Source organism: Aulostomus chinensis, chromosome 14 (assembly GCF_037954235.1).
Source record: "Aulostomus chinensis isolate RoL2024-O1b breed Wild chromosome 14, RoL_Achi_v1.0, whole genome shotgun sequence".
NCBI lineage: Eukaryota > Metazoa > Chordata > Actinopteri > Syngnathiformes > Aulostomidae > Aulostomus > Aulostomus chinensis.
The window spans coordinates 20,932,054-20,954,041 of NC_141333.1; the positions used below are offsets into that span (position 1 = coordinate 20,932,054).

General features: G+C 47.3%; 1 protein-coding gene and 1 long non-coding RNA gene across 4 annotated transcripts in view; one reads left to right on the top strand and one right to left on the bottom strand.

Annotated features, from left to right (window-relative positions):
• LOC147250118 (excitatory amino acid transporter 5-like) overlaps positions 1-21,988 on the top strand; it is a 40,933-nt gene that overhangs the window by 1,584 nt on the left and 17,361 nt on the right. The window contains exons 1-2 of one of the 3 annotated variants that reach the window (XM_086224292.1): positions 7,742-7,931; positions 8,140-8,367. Coding sequence is in view for 1 of the 3 variants with exons in the window: in XM_086224291.1 (XP_086080417.1) it covers positions 12,607-12,747 (141 nt within the window). In the remaining 2 variants the exon portion in view is untranslated. Of the gene's footprint in view, positions 1-7,741; positions 7,932-8,139; positions 8,368-12,419; positions 12,748-21,988 lie in introns of those variants that run through there. The other 2 variants (XM_086224293.1, XM_086224291.1) reach the window with 2 other exon arrangements.
• LOC147250119 (uncharacterized) lies at positions 812-1,996 on the bottom strand. Its single transcript, XR_015119307.1, has 3 exons — positions 1,792-1,996; positions 1,512-1,617; positions 812-1,320 (listed from the first exon to the last, which is right to left on the bottom strand). It is a non-coding gene; the product is annotated as an uncharacterized LOC147250119 (long non-coding RNA).

The following is a 21,988-nucleotide window of genomic DNA, read 5'->3' on the forward strand; positions in this document are numbered from 1 at the left end:
CAGCAGGGAAGCAAGAAGCAAGAAGGTTGTGGGTGGAGCCCCGGCTGCAGCAGGGGGTCTTTCTGGGTGAGTCTCCATGTTCTCCCTGTTCCTGCTGGGTTCTCTCTGGTACTCCAGCTTCCTCCACAGTCCAAAGACATCAAGAGGGACCAGGTTAATCCAGACTCTAAATTGACCGTAGGCGTGGCTGGGAGAGCCAATGGTTGTCTGTCTCTATGTGTTGGCCCTGCCATGGACTGGTGACCTGTCCAGGATGAACACATAGGCTCCACCCCCCTACAACCCTGAATAGGATGTTGATATGGTTAATTAAAAAAATGAAAAATATCAGTTTGTTGGGATTCAGAGCCTATGTGCTGAAGAATGTCATTTTCTTCCTCCCTCTGTTCCACGTGGAGATGGGACAGAACAAAGACGAATAAAAACTTTCCCGCCAGCCACCAGGTTGAGGTGTGGCAACCTGAGAGGCTGAGCGGGTGATGTCAGTGCGTGGCATCTTCACAATGTTACAGAGGCTAACCTGTGGTTAGGGTTATGTCTTCAACATAAATGGAACTTCAAGATGGTCCAATAACTTGAAAAATCTAAAAACAATACAAAACTGTTTGTTTTAATCCAATCACGGTCGTCCAGCATATCAAGAATGTAAGGGAAATTCTCCTTGTAGACTGTTGAGAGTTGCTAATTCTCTGAAGAATTACAGACTTGGTGTGATGAATCAAGTCTCTTTAATGCATGCAGCATGGAGAGAAGACTGCTGACTGTTCTCTGCCAATCTTTACAATGTCTCAACCTTTATACCATTCAACAACAAAGGGCAGATGGTTTCCCCATCACAGCAACGACTGTCACCTGTTCATCAGCTGCTTCTCACCCCCCCTTCATCCTGTCTGCTACTGTTGTCCATTTGTTCCTTGAGGTCAGGAGATGGTCATAGAAACTCATGTGATTGACAAAATGCTTTCTGAGATTTATACTCCTAATCCACAGTATCTGCTAATTTAATTCCTACATTCCTCCCTTTTGACACAATGTGTCAACAACACATATTTAGGAATTACATTAAATCTTAATTGTGACAAATCATTGATCACAGACCCAAGGAGAGAAGAAGGAAAAAAACAAAACCAGAACAAAAAACAAAACCAAAGCAAACCATAGTTACACAAACTCATTATCCACTGTTTTGTCTCGGCTGTTTCGATGTCATCTTCTCCTGGGGTCTCCTGATGCTGTACCGGTGCACTTCTCCCTTTTGTGTCTCCTTGCGCTCTCGATGATAAGTGTTCATTGACATCATTAAGCGGAAAAAATGTTATTCTAGATAGAGAAGGGTAGTTGCAACATGGGGGAGACAGGTGAGAGAGCAGATTTTGAAACAGTGCTGCATCTGCGGCTGCATTATCCTGTGACACTGGGTCAGCTGACCCTGTGTGAGCTGGACATTTGCATACTGCTGTTGAGGCTGGTAGACAGAAGATTAATTGTAATAATGAGAGCAATGGATTTACCTGTAGAGGTGAGGAAACCACGGTTTTCCACAATGCATGGAAGTTATGAAAAGCATTAAATGCATATTGAAAATGAGAATGTAGACTGTAGCAACTTGTCCTTTACCTGGAATGAAAGCCCAGGTTAGTGCAAACAATTCACGTCCAAGTTTAACATTTACCATTGAAAGTGAAAGCAAACAAGAATTGTGAGTCAGGGTGAACAGGATAACTGGTTTATCAGCATTGCTATAAGTGTCAGGGTGTGTACTTATGTCAATGTGCTGCTCGGTGCTCTGACCTGCCTCCGCTGTCTCCTATGGTTGTGTCACTGGGAGTCCAGGAGAGTGGACAGACAGTTCTTCAGGTGGTGCATGCAGCCAGGAGTCGTCTTGTTGGAAGTTGTCTGGGGTAGTACAGTTACTTGAGATGTGCCCGTAGCCTTCGCATTTGTAGCATCTCAACTTCCCATCAGTCCGCCCTGGACCCACAGGCTGTGGATTCATTCTTTTCCTTCCTCTGCCTGTCTGGTGAGACCTTTGTCTTGGTACATGATGCTGTTGGCCCCCCTGCTGGTAGAACATGAACCGATGCATAGCTGTGACCCATTTTTCCCCTCCGGTCTTTCGTGGATCAGGTAGCTCCTCAGCCATTTCCTTGAGTTCATCTGGATGCCATGGCCTGTACACAAACACTTCTGGATCCCAGTGTGCATGTGCATCATCCCCTGTTGGTCGTGGTTGGGGTTGGGAAACATCGTCATAGGCATTTGGGGTACACCCCCTTTATCTTCTTGACTCCGTAACCAGTAGTTGAGAGATGCTGCTCTAGGTTTCTTGGGAGAAACAATGTGCTGGGTTTTTGGAGTCAGAGAGAGAACAGACAGGTCAGGGTACAAATCTCTGTGTTCCTCCTTTCCTTCAGAAGTTCCTTGTTGGGGGTCAGTTGCTGCTGTGGTCCCCTGTAGAGAAGTGTTTTCTGGAGGAGGGGCTGCAGGCGTGGAGACAGCATATGGAGGAGGCAGAGCCATTTCTTGATTTCTAGCCCTACATTTTCCTCCTTTCTTTCACATGTACTCTCTCCTTTCATTTCTTGCTTCAACATCAATCCTGTTACCGACTTAGCTTCTTCTCTTTCCCACCTTTGATAAGCTTGCCAGTCCATCTTTGTCTTCCCTACTTTCTTTCCCTTCATGTTTTCTTCTAGCAATACCTTCTTAAGACCTTTGTCATTTGTTCCTTGAGGTCAGGAGATGGTCATAGAAACTCATGTGATTGACAAAATGCTTCCTGAGACTAAAACTCCTAATCCACAGTATCTGTTAATTTAATTCCTACAAGAATCAGTCTCGTTTGGTTGTGTACGGTTCCACCTGTCACAAAAGCTGATTGACACTCATCAACAGTCCCATTTAAACCCATGTCTAATCTACATGAGCACACATGCTAATAATTGAGAATCATTACAGAAGGAGGTAACCGGCCTCCAATTTTCAAGTGACAATTTATCTTTCTTGGGCTTTGGGATTAAGGTGGTAACACCATGGTCTTGTAGAAGACGGGCGGCCAGGGGACACCTATCCCGAAGGGCAAATAGAGCAGTTCTCTGATAGCTTTCGGAAAGAAGGTGTAGAATTCCAGACCATCAAGTCCAGGAGATGTTCCCTTTGGCATCCATTTGATTGCTAACTCTAACTCTCCACTTCTAAGCTCCTCCTCCATACGTTGCGCAAAGACCCTCATCAATTTTTTCCCAATCATCCCCGGCAAATTTGGATTTCTATAGATTATTATGGAAGGTTTTTTATTTCCTCGTGGACTTGATCTTGATCATCAGTTCTAACATTATTAACAAGTAGCCTATTAATTTTCTTTTTGTTTGTCTTTGTTTTTCCAGACCAAAGAAATAAGAAGGAATTTTTCGCCTTCTTCCATCCATCGGGCTCTCGAGCGAACAAACCCCCTTTTGCTTTCTCATAGGATAAGAGACCTGTTCATCTGATGAAAAGTCAGTTTAAGACATAGTTTGTTGCAATCATGACTAATTTTTTAACTCTAGAGTTGTATTTACTCGGCAATTTCTCTAGTTTTGAATTTAAACCCGTTTAGTCAAAGATGGCATTTCTTCATCATTAAGTTCTTTAATCAAATTTTTGATTTCCCTCCAGAACCCCTTCATTAGACTAGATTTCTATAGAATTTCCATAAAAGTTTCGGTGTGGGTTCACACCCACCAGCTGGAGAGACATTGTGACCACACGGAGATCAGTCAGGGTGAAGCTGACATTTCACTTTTATGGACCTCATTGATCGTATTTGCAGAAATAAACACTGGCCATGCTCAGCAGAACTGCACCAGGTATGAAGCATAGGAGTGATACTACCCAATCTCCAAATGCCAACTAAGTCTCCCTTAGAAATAAAATCCCTTTGGAGGAAGACTGAGGTCAGGGCCAGACGACGGTCTCCCCCACTATAACTCCATCAGTGTACGTTACCGTCCATTCCTCCACTAACTTAGTCAGGGAAGAAAAATGATTTTGTTTTGTGCTTTTTTCTCATAGCCAGACTCACATAACAGAATGGAGTTGACACCACTCAGTTCGGCCTCCACCAGAAGCCAAAGCCCATTAATGTCACTTGTGTGGTTCTGTACCTTCCCAGGTTTTCAGTGGGATCAGAACTCCGGCTGAGTGGGATGTTCCATGACTGAGAAGGGCAACGTCTCCCCATTGTTGCTTCCAAAAATGTGTGTCCACCTTCAATGAGTGAGTCTCTTGCAGGGAAATAAAATTGCACCTCTGCTCTTTAAAAAGCATTTGCTGCAACAACCCTCAAAATATTTCAACTCTAGCACATCAGTGGAAGACAGCCAGTGTCCCTGTCGTGGAGCGAGATAAGCCCCATGGAATTATTCACTCAGGTCCACACGGCGGTTACCAACCAGAGCACGACCTTCTTCAACAACGCTCCCCTCCCCTTCTTCCTGGCCTCCTAAACCACAGGCCTGGACTTAGAGAGAACCTCTCCCTCTTCTGGAGAAAAAACCTCCTCCGAGTGAATATGCAGCTCGCTGCACACTGGTGCCTCTGGATTTGTTCCAAACTTCATCCTGCATGGTCCTCATCCTGAGCTGGATGATGATTTGCTTCGGCGAGTTTGATGTAGTAGTGGAATTCTTTTTTCCCAGACAGTGAACAGTAACACAGTGTCCACCAGATGGTCCACCTACATAGGCACAGTTCTTGTGAGGATCCTGATAACAGTTGTCTCGTGTTTTCTCCACCCTTTTTAGGAAGGCCTGTCAACCATAGGCTCCACCTTCTCTTGTACCGGGCCTCTTCCTCATATTCATTTTGAGCGTGGCTTTATGAAGCTCTTCCACTTTTTTCTGGAGCAGACCATTTTCTTTTTTGTTCTCATTTGTAGCCGCATTGGCTTCAATACGCTTATCGAAACTTTTCAGCTGTTCAGTTTGTTTATCTGCTTTGTGGGTTAACACCTGAACGGCTTGGAGTATGGCAGCACTGACAACCGTGGTTTTACTGTTTGCCTCGCTTGTGTCAGTCACGCTTGTTGGCAGCGGGCTGACATCTGAACGTCCTGCAGCCATGACTTTGTAAAGTGTTGAAGGTCTGGAGGGAAGGTCGGGGGTGGCTCCAGTGGATCCCTTCCCTTCCTCCCTTCCATTCATTCGCCTCTGCACTGTCCAGATTAACAAGTGACAGTTGAAGCTGAGCTCGGCTGCTTTGTTAGGCGTCTGCTTTCCTGATGGATGTTCATCGTTGTTACCCAGTCCAGATCTGTTCAGGGGAGCCTGCTAGGCTAAGATGTAGCACACACACACACACACACACACACACACACACACACACACACACACACACACACACACACACACAAAGAGTTCATTGCAGCCCTAAAACACAAACAGACAGATGTAGCAAATGTGAACGCTGCCCTGCTGCTGTTGAAGGAATTCTAACAAGGTGCACCTCACCTGGTCAGGTCTTCGCCCTCATCCAGCGCGTGGGGCAGCTTTTCTGTTCAAGGCCAACGACTTCTCTCATGGAGTGCACCAATGTTGTGGGAAAGCTGGAAGAGGAGGCCATGCTTCTGGATAGCAACCTTCCATCCTGCCATGACCTGAAGATAAAACTCATCTCCAAATGTGCAAGACTGAGGTTAGGGATTGCAGCGAAGTGCATCAGCACTGTTATCAGCGCAAAGGGCAAAGGGCACCAAGGCAGCAAGAGTCAAAACAAGAAGGTGAAGAAGACCCAACGTCCCGCACCAAAGACTATACCATCCAGCCACTGCCAATACCTTTCTGATTGCCATGGATGTACGCAACCCCTCCATTCCTCATCAACCCTCAGCAGCCTCCTCCCTCCAGCACCACCAGCATTTTCCTGCAGCCAGCGAGTCACCAGGAGGCAGGCATCAGTAGTAGCTGCCACTTGCAGCCACCGCTGCCAGCAGCAGTCACCAGCCCCCACCAGCCTCAGACACTCAACCTGCCAATTAGAATTGTTTAATGGTTCTCAATTAGTTCTTATGAGTCCTGCCGTGTCCACACACATTGGCTTTTATGAAGAGATAAGATGAACAACTCACGAGTAGCCTAAGCACAGCTGTCTCGTTGATGAGTAGCTTGGCGCGCCATCACCACGGGCTCAAGTCACTTAGGAGTCACGCCCAACGCCTCGCCACAGCCTGACCAGAGCTCACTGCTTCTTACTGTAGCATTAGCCACCTAGCTTCACGACATTTACCAGGTAGGTTTCAGTCTAACAGCAAAACCAACGCAGGACAAATAAAACTACTCACAGGCAACACTCGACATTAGGAAACGCGAATAAATCACCAACTTAACAAAATACCTGGCAAAGTGGACCCATAATTCTGCCTGCAGTGAATGACAGTAATCAGCCGTTACCTCGGCCGTCGAACTTCCAACATCACCAGGTCCGGCAAAACAACCCCAAACCCCTCTGACCACCAGCCTCAAATTTGAAGTAGCCCTTCAATAACTGACGCTAACTGACTTTTTAATTTAGAAACTCCAGAACTGGAGCAACCGCTGAAAACCCAACGTAACGAGTGCATAAGATATAAATTTATACCAGCGCTGACAAATATCAAAGAAAACAGAATTTACTACATAAATGTCCACTCTTACAGGACATAAACTCAGTAATTTGAAGGATGACGATATCTTTTTAGCTCACCGCTGGAATCGATGTGTCCCAACACTGTTTTGCTTGGGGCCCCCAAATTCCTTGAAGCGGCCCTGAGTGTAACTCTGGTCCACGGCTCTGCTGCGCCGGCTCTGCTGCGCTCCCCGCACATCAGCCAGCGGCTGATGTGCGGGGAGCGTCAGGATGTGTCCTGCTTCATCACCTCAGGGCTACTGTTGCATGTTGCACATCCACAAACTTTGTCCTCCTCATTTTTGCATCTATGAACTTTCCCTTCATCTCTCTCCTTCCTCCGACTGCTGCCCTCATCTGCTCCGCCTCCAGGGTCACCTGGCGACTACATTGTCCTGATAATGATTTTCTGCTTCTTCTTGTGTTTGATGGGAATTTCCATCTGGACTGCCCGCTGTAGCTTCCTCCACATTGAACCCCGTCTCTCTCTCTCGCAGGTCTGACATGAGTTCCTGCAGGTTTGACGCTTTTATTTGCTACGACACCAAAGTAAGCAGGAACCCGCATAAATATGACCTCGCCGCCATTTTGCACACTGATGTGCTGGCTCACACATTCTAATCTGTAGAGCAACAAATGTAAGAAAGTCAACAACGACCCACATCCTGGTCTCTTCAAACTGGATCTTAAATGAACCAGCATTTCAACTATCCAAACAAAAGTAATATGACGTATTCACTCATATTGTGGTCATTTCAAGCTTAAATACAAATTTGAGGGTAAAAGCAATTATTCAGGACCTCTCGGCTGTAGGACCCTCACAGCCGAGAGACTCCAGGGACCTTCAGCCAGAAACCCTTTCACATTGAGTGTTGATTCATGTCAGTAATTTTACTGACAACTTGAATCAACGGACCACTGAAAGGACAATGAAGAGTTGTGGTTCTTCTGCAGCACCACTGGTCTGACTGATGGGGGCACCATACAGCAGCAAAGACAAAACCTGATCTGCTGTTTTTCTGGATCTCCTACAGGAGGCGCTGAAAGGCATTGCTGGTGGTCCTGACAGCGCCACCATCACCTCAGAGTTTCAGTCACTGTGTCTGTAGTTTCCTGGTTGGGATCCGGTTGTTGGAGTGTCCTGGTTTTGTGTTTGGATTTTTTTAATATATTCTGCTGTCGGAAACCTGGGACGGCCTTCACACTGGTTAGGAAGCACAAATATATGGCTGGAGTACTGCGAAAGAAACCTGGGTACTGCAGCATGTGAAAGTTTTCTACCTGTGAAGGTGTGATTTCAGCCAAGGGAGACATCAGGAATGCAACAAAATGGTGGCGAGTGTTTCTGCTCTCATGCTAACAGGCTGGTGCTCGCACGTTCTTCTGCTCTTGTCCTGAGTTCTGTCATGAGCCTGCGAGGAGGGATGGGTTTCATCTGACCGTGAAGATGATGGGCAACAAATATGTTTCCATGAAAGTTGCTTTCCTGGTTTGCAGGTTTTCTTTCGGACATTAACAGGACGCCATGCTATGCTGGCTTCTGTAACGTGAGCTGAGGCTGAAACTCTAGGATCTGACAGAGCAACACAAGCCCCAGGCACCAGCTCTGGGCCACAACTGACAGCATGACAACACAGCCAAACGAGGGGGAGTTGCCTGACTGGTGCTAAACGACAACTTCAGTCCCGCCCCATCCTGCTGACACCAGCGTCCTCCGCCATCACAGTACGTTACATAATCACACTCAACACCACTCATGTTTCACACAAGTGCACTCTCAGACGTCACGCTGCCAGTTACACACGTGGATCATATGCATTCTTGCTTTGGGTCTAATTTGTGCGTTTTGGCTGGATTGCAGGCGTGTGAGTAACATTTGGACTTTTAATGAATGAATGCATGTCAGCTTCTGGGGGGTTGCCTAAGCTGGTGTAATCCCGGCCTGATGAAACCAGATAGAGTAGAAATATTGGCAAAAGAGAGGGATTAGTGCGCATGGAGTCTGGCAAAACATGTGATCCTTGCACGAGCACATACTTTACTCACACATATGCAGCTGGCAGACACACAAGCATCCAGCCACAGCGCTCAACTTCATTCATGATTCTTGGTGTGTAATGCAGGGAGTGCACGAGCGCCATCAGGAAGACTCCCGCAGCGTCTCTGGGTTCCTGCCCGCATCAGCATCATCGTAGGAGCTGGAATCCCTGGAGCTGCTGCACTCATTTTCATGTGTTGTGTTTATTTATTAAAGCCCTTTTCTTTTGAAATCCAGTTCCATGCAATGATTGATTGAGTGGATCAGGTGACTTTCTGAGGTATTTCTTGCTTAACTTCAGAGAGAGGAAGCTGCTGTGTCCAGTCTTCATGCTGCGCTCATCAAACCAATCATCACATATTTGGAATGCCCACTTTTTAAATGGACACAAAGGTTAAAGTAATACTTCACTCCAATACTCTGTTTTGCCTCTCAGTACTCACTACTAGGAGTCTTGAGCTCTCTAGGATGTTTTTTCTCTCTCCGGCTTCCCTTCTTCGTGACTCCAGGGTGCAGAAGGGGCCAGCCACGTGTGTTTAGCTTGAAGCTAACGGAGGCTGGCGGCTAACAGCAGCTTCAGCATCAAAGCAACATCAAGTGTGTGGCATTTTTGTCCAGCTGGATTCTCAGGGACCCACCAACACTTTGATTTGAGACAGAAATGAACAAAGTAGAGGTTGGATTCGTTGCTCTAGTGACCAGCAGCGGACACTCGACCCCCTCGCTGTCTCTGCCCATGGTGCAGCTGGGCGTGTCCGGCCAGTAGGAACATATCGTACAGTGGAAGTGATTTGCCTTCAGGTGCAAAGGAGAGGGAATCGGCGTGGGGGGCGTTGCTGGTAGAGTCAACGTACCGTATTGGTTCTGATTTCATCACACTTTGAATTAAAGGTGAGAACTGGCCGAGCCCCTGAAGCTGAGATGAGTTTGGGGGAGGAGCAGTCGGTTGGTTGTGACGATCCAGCAGAGTCGTTCTCATGGTTGGAGGCTTTTCAATGCAAGGTGGTGCTGGTGAGGTCAGAGAGGATCAGGCAGGCAGCCGGCCCAGGAAAACCACCAGTCACCTGCCTACCGGGATTCACCTGCATGGATGTGATCGGCCGCTTCGGCCACACGCACGAACATGACTCAGCTACAACACACACAGACTCCATGAATGGATGAATAAGTGAATGAGTGAATGAATGAATGAATTGGGGCTCTGTGAGAGGGAGGAGATAGGGAAAGGGGGATAACTTAGGGTGGGCGTCACAGACTCCGTTACCATAGTAACAGAGTCACGGCTGGAGTTCATGGCGATGAGTGGATGATAAAGGAACCTCCCAATGAGGAGTCATCCTCCAGGAGCTCACAGCTCCTCAACAGTGCAGAGCAACCGCTGAAACATGGAGAATGAAGAGGATGAGGGTGAGTGGGGGTTTGCAATGTTGCAGGATGTGTTGGGGGACAGAGTTCCTGAGGGAGGGGGCAGCAGCGAGGTGGGCTCTGTCCCCCCAGGTGCTGCTCCTGAGTGAGAGGAGATGAGCGGAGATGAGGGGAAGAAGTGTGCTGGTGGAGGAGGGGTAGGCGGGGCCTGCTTGGGGAGGACTTTATGGGGGAAGAGAACTTCCTGAATGAGTTTCTCCTCTTTTCACTCCATCTCTGAAGCGCAGACGGACTTTTGACGGACTCAGTTTTCATCAGATCTGCTCTCTGAGTCCGTCCCCTGATGGGGATCCTGGCAGGGACACATTCCAGCTGATGTGTTTGTTTATGTGTCTGGCAGCGCGAAGGCCAGAGGAGTCACAAGGTTTGGTTGCAGATCCGTGTTACGGCGTCTGCGGTGCTCTTGTGTCACACGACCTGCTACTCGCCCGGCTGGCTTTGGTATTCATTTACCAGCTCAGGGACTTTTAATCTTTGGTTTGCTCGGCGCTCAAGTGACTCGGGTCCCTCTGCCCTTCAGTCTGTCCTCGTGATCGGACCATGTGACCATGTGGGCCGCTCAGACTGAGTTTTATTTAATTTAATTAATTGACCTCTGCCCAGGTGATGTTGCACTTGTATGATTCAGCTGGTCTGTCAGCAGGACCCCAGAGTGCTGCTGGGCTGAGCTCCACAGCATGGCGGCCAGAACCACAGAACCAGGACCGAGTGCATTCAGGTCCACATCTGGAGCCCAGTATCCCGACTGTGCATACACACAAATATGTGATGCGCTCCAGCGGATCCCTGCTAATCCCGGCTGTTCCCATAAGGCCTTGATGCATACATTAATGAATGAAATCCAGCTGAAGCCTAAAGCCCTGCTGCACACCACAGCACTGCCACGCAGCCGGGAAGGTCAGGCCTGAGTCACTCTGGCTCAACTGGTGTGTGTGTGTGTGTGTGTGTGTGTGTGTGTGTGTGTGTTTGTGTGTGTGTGTGTGTTTGTGTGTGTGTCAGTGTGTGTGTGTGTGTCAGTGTGTGTGTCTGTGTCTGTGTGTCTGTGTGTGTCTGTGTCTGTGTGTATGTCTGTGTGTTTGTGTGTCTGTGTGTGTGTCTGTGTGTATGTCTGTGTGTTTGTGTGTCTGTGTTTGTCTGTGTGTGTCTCTGTGTGTATCTGTGTATGTGTGTCTGTATGTGCAGCAAGCACATCCTTCAACAGCAGCCACCAGAACCTTCCTTGTGTGAGATCTGATTTCTGCTATCAAGATGGAGCATAAAACACAGGCTTCTGTGGGAGGAACCTCAGGATGAGGCTATTCTTCTCTACTCTATTCTTCGCTACTCTATTCTTCTCTACTCTATTCTTCGCTACTCTATTCTTCTCTACTCTATTCTTCGCTACTCTATTCTTCTCTACTCTATTCTTCGCTACTCTATTCTTCTCTACTCTATTCTTCTCTCCTCTACTCTCCCCTACTCTTCTCTTCTCTTCTCTACTCTATTCTTCTCTACTCTATTCTTCTCTTCTCTATTCTATTCCTCTCTACTCTATTCTTCTCTTCTCTATTCTATTCTTCTCTATTCTTCTCTCCTCTACTCTCCCCTACTCTTCTCTTCTCTTCTCTACTCTATTCTTCTCTACTCTATTCTTCTCTTCTCTACTCTACTCTTCTCTACTCTATTCTTCTCTATTCTATTCTTCTCTATTCTTCTCTCCTCTTCTCTATTCTTCTCTTCTCTATTCTACTCTATTCTTCTCTACTCTATTCTTCTCTTCTCTACTCTATTCTTCTCTATTCTTCTTTCCTCTACTCTTCTCTACTCTATTCTTCTCTACTCTATTCTTCTCTTCTCCACTCTTCTCCCACTCTATTCTTCTCTACTCTATTCTTCTCTTCTCTACTCTATTCTTCTCTACTCTGTTCTTCTCTTCTCCACTCTTCTCTACTCTATTCTTCTCTACTCTATTCTTCTCTACTCTATTCTTCTCTTCTCCACTCTTCTCTTCTCTATACTATTCTTCTCTACTCTGTTCTTCTCTTCTCTTCTCCACTCTTCTCTTCTCTACTCTATTCTTCTCAACTCTATTCTTCTCTACTCTATTCTTCTTTACTCTACTCTACTCTATTCTGCTCTACCTACCTCTTCCTGTTTAATACAGTTGCGCATGAGTGAGCATGCTAACCTCCAGAGACATGGCTGAGCTGCTAGCTGCTGCACCCCCCTGGCGGTTGGTCACTCAGTCAGGGCTGCTGATGGGTGGAGCAGGGTGGGCGGGGACGCCTGGGAAGTGAGGTGATCTTCTTAGTGCAGATTGCTGCAGCAGGAGGACGAGAGGGATGCTGAGGCTGAGGGAGCTAAAAACGCCGTGGATTAGTTGTTTCACACAGACTCCAACCAGTCCTGGATTGTTTTCTTCACTGAGTTCACCCCCATTTTCAGGCTCCCTTCTGGATTTGAGTCTCTGGGGCTGTGGACGTTTATGGGCTGCTGCTAGGACGTAGGACAGGGGACTCGAGATGGCCGTGGCGTTGGATGCAGTGTGGTTGAGGGTGAAAAATGTCTGCAAACAGAATGGCCTCCTCATCATGTCGGTGCTGGCCGTGGTCATTGGCTGTCTTTTGGGATTCTTTCTGAGGACACGCCGTCTCACAGAGCAGGTCAGTCTGTGCCCCCCCCCCCCGCAAAGTGTGATGTCACGCAAGCACAGGAAAATATTTGGCCCTTTAACACTGCTGTGAAACACACATAAAGGCTTTAAAATCAGATCTTAATATCAAACTGACTTGGAGAGTGATGAAATCAGACAGTCATAACCACCGGTTTCTGGTTGGTCTGCAGACTCCACAAATAAACCTGCACTTTCAGACAACAACAGCTTCAAATCTCTCACCTCGCTTTGACTCTGTAACGAGATCAGAACTCTGAGGAGATTCTCAGGCGATGTATCCAGACACAGGATGTCACTCGTCAAAAACAGCTGGGACAAATGGAGAGTGTGAAAAGATGATTTTTCCATGCTGAAGGTTGTATGATGGATGTGAAAGAAACCAACAAACAAAAACAATGGTCAGCGCCTTCACTCATTCCTCATTGCATGACGTTTGAGCGTCAGAAGTTCTCGCATTCATCTGAGCAGAACAGCAGCAGAAACCACCTGCACAGCTTCATTTGTGACCAGGGAGACCGACTGAACATGTGAATCCAGCAGAATTCTGGTGGATATTCTAAACACTCATCTGGAGGTGTCTTTAAAATCAAATGTGTCAAATGTTGATTGAGTGTCATCCCTGGTTTCTTCTATTTTTTTTGTTTTTGTTTTTTTTTGTCTGGTAAAGGCTGAAGGGTTGTCAGGTACAGAAACATTCAGTAAAACATTTTCTCTGCTGAGCGAAGAGGCCACAGTCAGGAAGAGCAGTGGAAAATCAATGACTGGACTAGTTTGAGGCGCAGTGACGTTTTGGGTGTTTTTATGGGTCGTGTTGGAGCATTGTTTGATGGATAGAAAACATCTCTGACAAATCCAGGCTAAAACCAGCCAAGCTGACAGTGAGTACAGCAGCACGGTGCTCTAAATACAGCCAGCAAGCAGCTTTACGAGGGACTCCACAAACAAAACGCAGCCTTTTCTTACCATGTCTCTAACGCTCACTCGCGCTCCGAAGTAGGCCTAAAAATAGCCGTCTCTCCTTTACTCTCACAGCAGAGGATTAGACCTCAATCAAATAACCGCTTTCTATAACTGAACATCATGTAGGAGTGTGTGTCAGAGTGCTGCACTTCAAGTTAGGCAGGAGCTCCAGGACTCGAGAGATTAGATTAGATTAGACTTCACTCATCTCTGAAGAAAAATTAGGCCCCAGCAACAATGTCAAGGCTTAATCCCAAATATGACGAGGAGGGAACAGCGCAGATGTTGGGAGGAACCTCTGTCACTCTGGACTACAGGGACGTTAGAGGGGCAGAATCCCACCTTCAGCAGCACATTCAGCTCTGGATCATGACAGACAAAAAGCTGAGAAAGAAAAATGTGACCTTTACGCACAAAATGTCAGGGAACTGACTGTTAGGGTGTTTCTAGACCTGGGGGGCGCTCCTGTGTGAGAGACCCAGGAGAAAGGGGAAGCACTCATGTGGGGGGGGATCAGTGGATGCGTGAAAGACACGTGATCCTCAGCAGCTGAAGTATCCTTCATTTTTCAGGTTGGCCCTGCTCTACTTGGAAAGAGTCAGGAGAGAACTTTGGTTGGGGTTTGGTGTCAGACAAATAAAACTGACTTGACTTGACTCATCACTGAAGTCAGTCAGGAAGTCTATTGACGGCTGTTGGGGGGTTTTTGTGCATCCAGATGTTGATATGATGGTGCAGGGGGGGTCGCAGCTGCATCTTCCCTGTATTCTCCATGCAGCCCATGAGAGAAGCCTCCTCATACTGAGGTCACGGAGCCACAGACTGGAGGTCACGCCACTGGCAACGGTTTCTCGAGTGAATGACCAGTTTTCCCACTACCTGGAACTGAACTCGACCCGGACTCAGCCAAAACTGACAAATGCTGGTCCCGAAACCAGTCGTCACCAAGATGCACAAATTTACACATGATAATTATTGCTAAAAATCACAAGTTGCCAAAGCCCAACTTTGTGTCTGTGCTAATTCAGAAGTCGTCTCCTCCTGGTGCTGCCTCCTTCATCCAGGCCAAGTATCTTGTTGCATGTTGCTGGTTCGTTGGTTTGTAGGCAGAACATTTCCAGAACAACTGGAGGCCTTTTGATGACATCCTGTGTAAAGATGGGTCACATAAGAGGAGAATGTGATCGACTTTTAAGGTGATCTGGATCAAACTCTGGATCCTGGATACTGAAGATTGTTCGAGGTCACTGGCACCATCTACTGTTTTTTTTTTCCTAGACATGTGATAAAATAAATTTCTCCTTCCATGCAAATTGGTTGAAGGAACATTTTTGTCCAGCAGAAATGGTCAAGATCTGTTCCCAAGGTCTGTCAGCTCGACGCTCCTCACCAGTGGGCTGAGAACCGGTCGAGTCACGACGTTACAGGATAAACACACGTGAATTCAGGCAGTCGTAAGTCATGGTTTTAACACTCATGGCTTCCTGACACTTTGATCCAGTTGGACGTGTTTCTCCTGTGAGCAGGTGGACAAGGAAGCAAAGGGAGGGCCAAACGACTCACGCCAAGAAAAACGACATGTGACCCTGACCTTGAGGGCCCCTGTAACCATGCACACGCTTGACTTACCAAACAGTCTGTTTCATTCCCTGGCAAATAATTACGTCTTACGTGCCTCCCTCTTACCTCATCTGATACCTTCTTAGGGGATTTTTCAATTTTCCATCATCCATCATCCATCCATCCATCATCCATCCATCCATCATCAATCATCATCCATCCATCCATCATCATCCATCCATCCATCAATCATCCGTCCATCCATCATCCATCCATCCATCCATCATCCATCCATCCATCCATCCATCCATCATCATCCATCCATCATCCATCCATCCATCATCCATCCATCCATCATGTATCATCCATCATTTATCCATCCATCATCCATCCATCCATTAATCATCCGTCCATCCATCATCCGTCCATCCATCCATCCATCCATCCATCCATCCATCCAGCCATCCATCATGCATCCATCATCTGTCCATCCATCCATCATTCATCCATCATTTATCCATCATCCATCCATCCATCCATCCATCCATCCATCATTTATCCATCTTTCATCCATCCATCCATCCATCATCCATCATCTCATCAATCATTCATCCCTCCATTCATCCCTCCCTCCCTCCATGTTCTCCCTCTTCTCCTGTTCAGGGTGGTGGGGGGTGGAACCTATCCCAGCAGCCTTCACCCTGGACAGGTCACCAGTCCATGTCAGGGCCAACACATAGAGACAGACAACCATTGGCTCTCCCAGCCACGCTACGGTCAATTTAGAGTCTGGATTAACCTGGTCCCCTCTTGATGTCTTTGGACTGTGGAGGAAGCTGGACTACCAGAGAGAACCCACGCAGGAACAGGGAGAACATGGAGACTCACCCAGAAAGACCCCGTGCTGCAGCCGGGGCTCCACCCACAACCTTCTTGATGGGGGGCCACAGTGAGGACCACTGCTCCACTGTGCCACCCCTGTTTCACATATTTGTAGCCTAAATCTTTGACTTATTGAGAAATACCTCATTAGATAAACCATATATTAAATTTTGATAAGCAATGCTATATCTTCAGGGCCTCACAATCACATGAATGGAACAGTCATACACCTGGTACACCTGGCACACCTGGCACACCTGGTAAACCTGGTACACCTGGTACACCTAGCACACCTGGCACACCTGGTACACCTGGTACACCTGGCACACCTGGTGCACCTGGCACACCTGGTACACCTGGCACACCTGGCACACCTGGTACACCTGGTACACCTGGCACACCTGGTACACCTGGTACACCTGGCACACCTGGTACACCTGGCACACCTGGCACACCTGGTACATCCGTCCTGAGTGGCCTTCACAACTGGCTCATTAAATTTGTCTCCAGTAATCAGAGCTCACTTCCTGACTCAAACGTCAGCATTAACTCAGTTTGTAATGTATCGATGTAATTACCTGCAACAATTAGTATTTATCACAAGCAAGTTTGTGGCTCACAGTCAGTGATGAAACATGTTTATTTGTCACTGTTTACTGTGTCAATCAATGCATCTGCTCGGGGGCGGGCACAGATTGCCCCCAGCTTGGGCTGAAGCTCCTCCCCCACTGACAGATACAAGACGGGTGGCTGCACATGTTGCAGCAGTTAACAACAGTATTTGTCTCTTAGCCTCAGTTGGTGACACTTTAAAACATTTCAGCCATCATTAACATGTTTTGACATGTTATCCTGTAGTAACTAAGAAACGCCTCCTCTTTGTCTCCTCATGTGACACAAAATGTGCTGTTTGGTATTTCAGTACAAGTCCAGGACCTCTAAGAGCCAAATTCACGTCTTCTTCTGCTGCGTTCTTGCATTGATGCTCAGGAGCAGAGCGGAGGGTCAATTTGTGCTCAGGACTCCTGGGAATGGCACAGCCTACATACAGATGTATTTCATCTACAGCTTAGATGAACTTCTGCTTTGGTAACTTGTATTTTATCAGCGACACCAACCGCCCAACGGAGTGGGTGGAGCAGGCGGCTAACCTTCAGGCTTGGTGATTTATGTGAGTTCTGTATGCTTCAGGACAAATGATCAGCGACCAGTCGAGTGACCAACGGTGCAGAAGACCGTCTTACTTGAACCAGATGACCTCTGGCTGCCTCCAGCAATGACCCTTGTGGAGGGTGCAGCTGAATACGTAGCTACCCAACTGCCACCAGCCAAGCAGCCTCGGAGCTCATGGTACTCAGATGACAATGATGGTGTTTTCAGCTCTGCTGACACCAACCCTGCTGTTACTGTAGATCTCAGTTTCGCCACCAGATCTAAGAACTGCCCAGAAACACCGTAGCTGCAATGGTGCCCCTCCCTGGCTGGGCCAGAGGGCACAGATGTGCCGAAAAGACACGAGAAACAGAATTTGAATATGACACCCACTTGACCTGTAACTCTTTGTGAAGATGAGTGTTTGCCACCAGAGATGCCGCTCTGTCGTTCTTATTGCTTCATGTTCAGCCTGTTGACAGGTCCTGCAGAAACAGCTGCACTGTCCCCTGCACCACCAACTACACACCCACACAGACACGCAGGCGAACACACACTGAGCCGCCATCCCCACGGGTAGCAGATGAGACTCTGTTTCTCTGGCGGCAGCCCGTCTGATTGCTGATCCTGCTCTTATACAGCAAACTAAGCTCTCTCTGCTTAATGCCCAACAGAAAAGCTCTTTAGCTGTCATTATGCCCCCCCCCCACTGCCTCTCAATCCACTGTTCTCCCCTCTCCACTGACAAGCCTTACCTCACCCCCCCTCACATCATCTCCATACAAACCACAACTTCATACATGCACTAATCGTGAGACAGATGTTGTTGATGCTACCTCAGCCTATCCGCTGCGGTGGTTACCTCTCGCTCATCCTCCTCGTGGTAGAAAATACTGGTCGAAGTAGACTGGACTGACTTTGATATCCTGGTTCAGCTCTGTACATGTCATACCTTCTCCCACTGCACAGGCTGGTGAAGCTACTTTATAAAGCCAGTTGAACCTGATTGATCACACTGCTGGTAGACGAGAGGTTACGTTTCCTTTTTTCTCATGCTACGTCATGATGACATCACAAACCATGTCAACACACCTGAAAGCAGTGGAAAGTGTCATTATGGCTCTAGAGGGTCATCTTTTGTGTGCACTCTTCTGTAGCTGCAGTGAAAGCAGCACAGAGGACAGGGACGGGGTTCTGTGGGTGCTACCTCATATCCCCTGCTCTTGTCTGGTTGTAAACTCGCCAGTTTAGAGAGCTGCTGCTTGAATGCAGACAGGTTAAATTTGAGGTCAAGATGACAACAAGTCACGGATGTTACTGACAGAGTAAAAGAGAATTCATGTATGTTAGCAGTGGAGCTCTCTTGTGTTCCCATCCATGCCAATTGGACCTGGAGCCCGTGAACACTTGTGTCCCCTAGAGGGACCGTTGACTTTGGACTGAATGCTGATTGAAGCAGTTCACATTGCATACAAAAGCCTGATTTTAGCAGGTGGTGGTGGACTATAGTATCAAATCTGAGTAAGGTAATAGGCTAATCTGTATCTATACATACATCTACACATCTGAATCTCTAGAGATATATATAGATACAGCACCCCCCACCACAGCCACGACTTGGGAGCAAAGCATATTTTTCTGACTGTTGAGTTGGTTGGAGCGAGTGGAGCTCTGCGGTCTGCCTGGACGGGGGAGGCAGAACTGCTGTCCTCTGCTGCCTTGGATGGAGGCCAGAGTAAAACCTGGTGCACACCAAAACCAAAACCAACACACAACCCTGTAAGATCCTCGCTTCTGCTGAACTGTCACCAAACCTCCTCAGCTGTGAAAACATTAACATGGATCCTTAGATGACCAACATGGATCCTCAGAGGATCAACATGGATCCTTAAATGACCAACATGGATCCTCAGGGGACCAACAAGGATCTTCAGGAGGCCAATATGGATTATCAGATGTCCAACATGGATCCTCAAGAGGCCATCATGTTTCCTCAGAGGCCCAAAACGGTTCCTCAGAGGACCAACATGGTTCCTCAGAAGACCAACATTGTTCCTAAGATGACCAACATGGATCCTCAGAGGACCCACATGAATCCTCAGAAGACCCACATGAATCCTAAGATGACCCACATGAATCCTCAGAGGACCCATATGAATCCTAAGATGACCCACATGAATCCTCATAGGGCAACCATGGTTCTTCGGAGGACCAACAGTGATCCTCAGGAGGCCATCATGTTTCCTCAGGGGGCCAACTTTGATTCTCAGAGGGCCAACATGGATCTTCAGAGGGCCAACTTGGTTCCTTGGGGGCCAACATGAATTCTTGGGGGGGTTATATGTTCTTCTTCTATCCAGCTTAGAACGAATAGAGGAGCTTTGTGGCAGAACTCTGTAGAGCTGACAAGAAATACTGCTCGTAGTGTCCCAGTTCTACCACTATGATGGGATTGTGGTGATCGTGGTGTGATGAAGGTGGATTTTGGGGATGGTGGGAGGATGATGGTTGATGGTAGTACGTTGATGGGATGATGCAGGATGAGGGATGGTGGTTGGATGATGGAGGATTATGGGGGATGGTGGTGGATGATGGGGGATGGTGGGGGATGATGGGAGCATGGTGGGGGATGATGGGAGGATGGTGGGGATGGTGGTGGGAGATGGGGGGTGGGGCAGAGATGTTGGAAAGTAGAGTGTCATCAACGTGATGGAGGTAGATTGATATTTTATAGTTTGACTGGCAACAGGTTGAGTAATGGTGTTTATTCTACTGTGGTATGAAAACCGCGTGTGTACCTGATCATGCATGTTCAGAGGAAACCTGTCAGAGAGGAAGGAGTTGGTGTCCAGGGCCCAGAGTTGTGAGAGCGGGAGGGACAAACACATCAGAACAGTCTGTCAGTATTTTAAAACCACATTTAATAAACTTAACTTTGTGCGACTCATCTTGTGATTGTGGGTCTTTGAGGCACCGGAAACGTGTTGATGGTTAGTGAGGTGTCTGCGTGTCTTCAGCACGTCTTTGAGCTCAGTTTTGTGCCACAAATCAGAAATGAGGAAGGATAATATGGACTGGTTTGTAGTCCTTTTGAAAACAGGAACCTTTCTGTTGTCCTCCCCTCATCCATCGCTCACTCCAGTTCATGCTGTTGCAACACCTGACCACACGTGTCAGAGGAACACGTGTCAGACAGACACGTGTTCCTCTGACAGTCCTTTCATTTCTCTATCATGTCTGTCTGTGGGTGGAGAAAGCGCTTTGTTCTCAGCTACAAAAACTGGTAAGCAGGACGAGTGTGTCCCCGCTCTGAAATGAGAACAGGAGTTTCAGTTTCAGGAAGGTCCACCCATGTGACCTTTACAGTGACTCTTGGGGTGCACATGATGGGCTACACCGTGACCATAGAAAGATGGCTGATTCTAACTGGGTTGGTTCATCTATGAGAAAAGAGAACATGTTGCTCACATACAGTAAATGTTTGTAATGTGCTAAATATGATTAAATCATGTAATATGTTAAATAGCAGTGACACTGACGTTCTTTCACTAATGGTCCATGTTAATGCGCATCAGCCAATAAGGAAGCAGTCGGCCACGTTGGCTCAGACCACAGGAATGATTTCATTAGGCGCCTCGAGGTTAATGGATTTAGAGGATCCTGCATCTGTCTGATCGGGCGCCTCTCATAACTGGATGGCGCTCAAATGTGACCCATTTAGATGATGTAAGCACTCGCCTGGATAGAGCATCATGGAGCTAATGAGGCTGTAGTTTCTGCGGGCCAACTACGTATTTAGTGTTGTAATAATACTCTGATGGATTGCTATTGACTCCTTTACTGACTTCGATATAAAGTAAGCAAGGAGCCTCTCCACCCTTGAGCTGAGTGTCTTCCCTCTGGTGAGTGACGGGGTGGAGCTTGCTGCTTTATAGAAATCCTCCATCAGCTGATCAAGATGGGAGCCAACGTGTTTGCGTTCACTCAGCTCGCATTCTGCACATTTCTAGTTTACACATAAAAACCTGAATCGTTACTCCAAATATTGCTAAAAATATTTTAAGCTTAGAGGTAGAAAAATTGTTGCATCAATAAAAGATGAATGTGAATAAAAGCAGTGGAAACAGTTGGTGTGAGTCAGTGATGATGCATGTGGCTCAGGTGACTGTCGAGGCTCGTGGTCCCCAGGTCTCTCAGCAGAACTCTTCATCCTGCTGAGCCTGCCTCGCGGGTCTTCACAGCTACCAGCTCACTCCTCGCTCAGCTGCCGTAGAGTAAACAAACCCAGTCAGAACAACCAGCGACGGTGAGCCGGGAGCTGCACCTTCAACAGGGTCCACGCGCATTTTAGTTCCTATAGAATTACTGTCATTAGAGCAAGTCAGTACACAGAGCCAACCAGACAACCTGAGAAATAGTGATGAAAGTTAAGTTTGTTTGATTTATATGTACACACACACACACACACACACACACACACACACACACACACACACACACAGATGGTCTGTCTGGTTATTTGCTCCACCTGCCAGTAGCAATTATCCATTAGTAAAAGCGTCCAGTGCTGCATCAGAACCTTCAGAACTGAGTGTTTTCTGTGAGTGAAGGAAGTCTGAGCTTGCTTTTGTCATCATAGTCATGTGGACATCAACTCCTTCTACCCACTGAACACT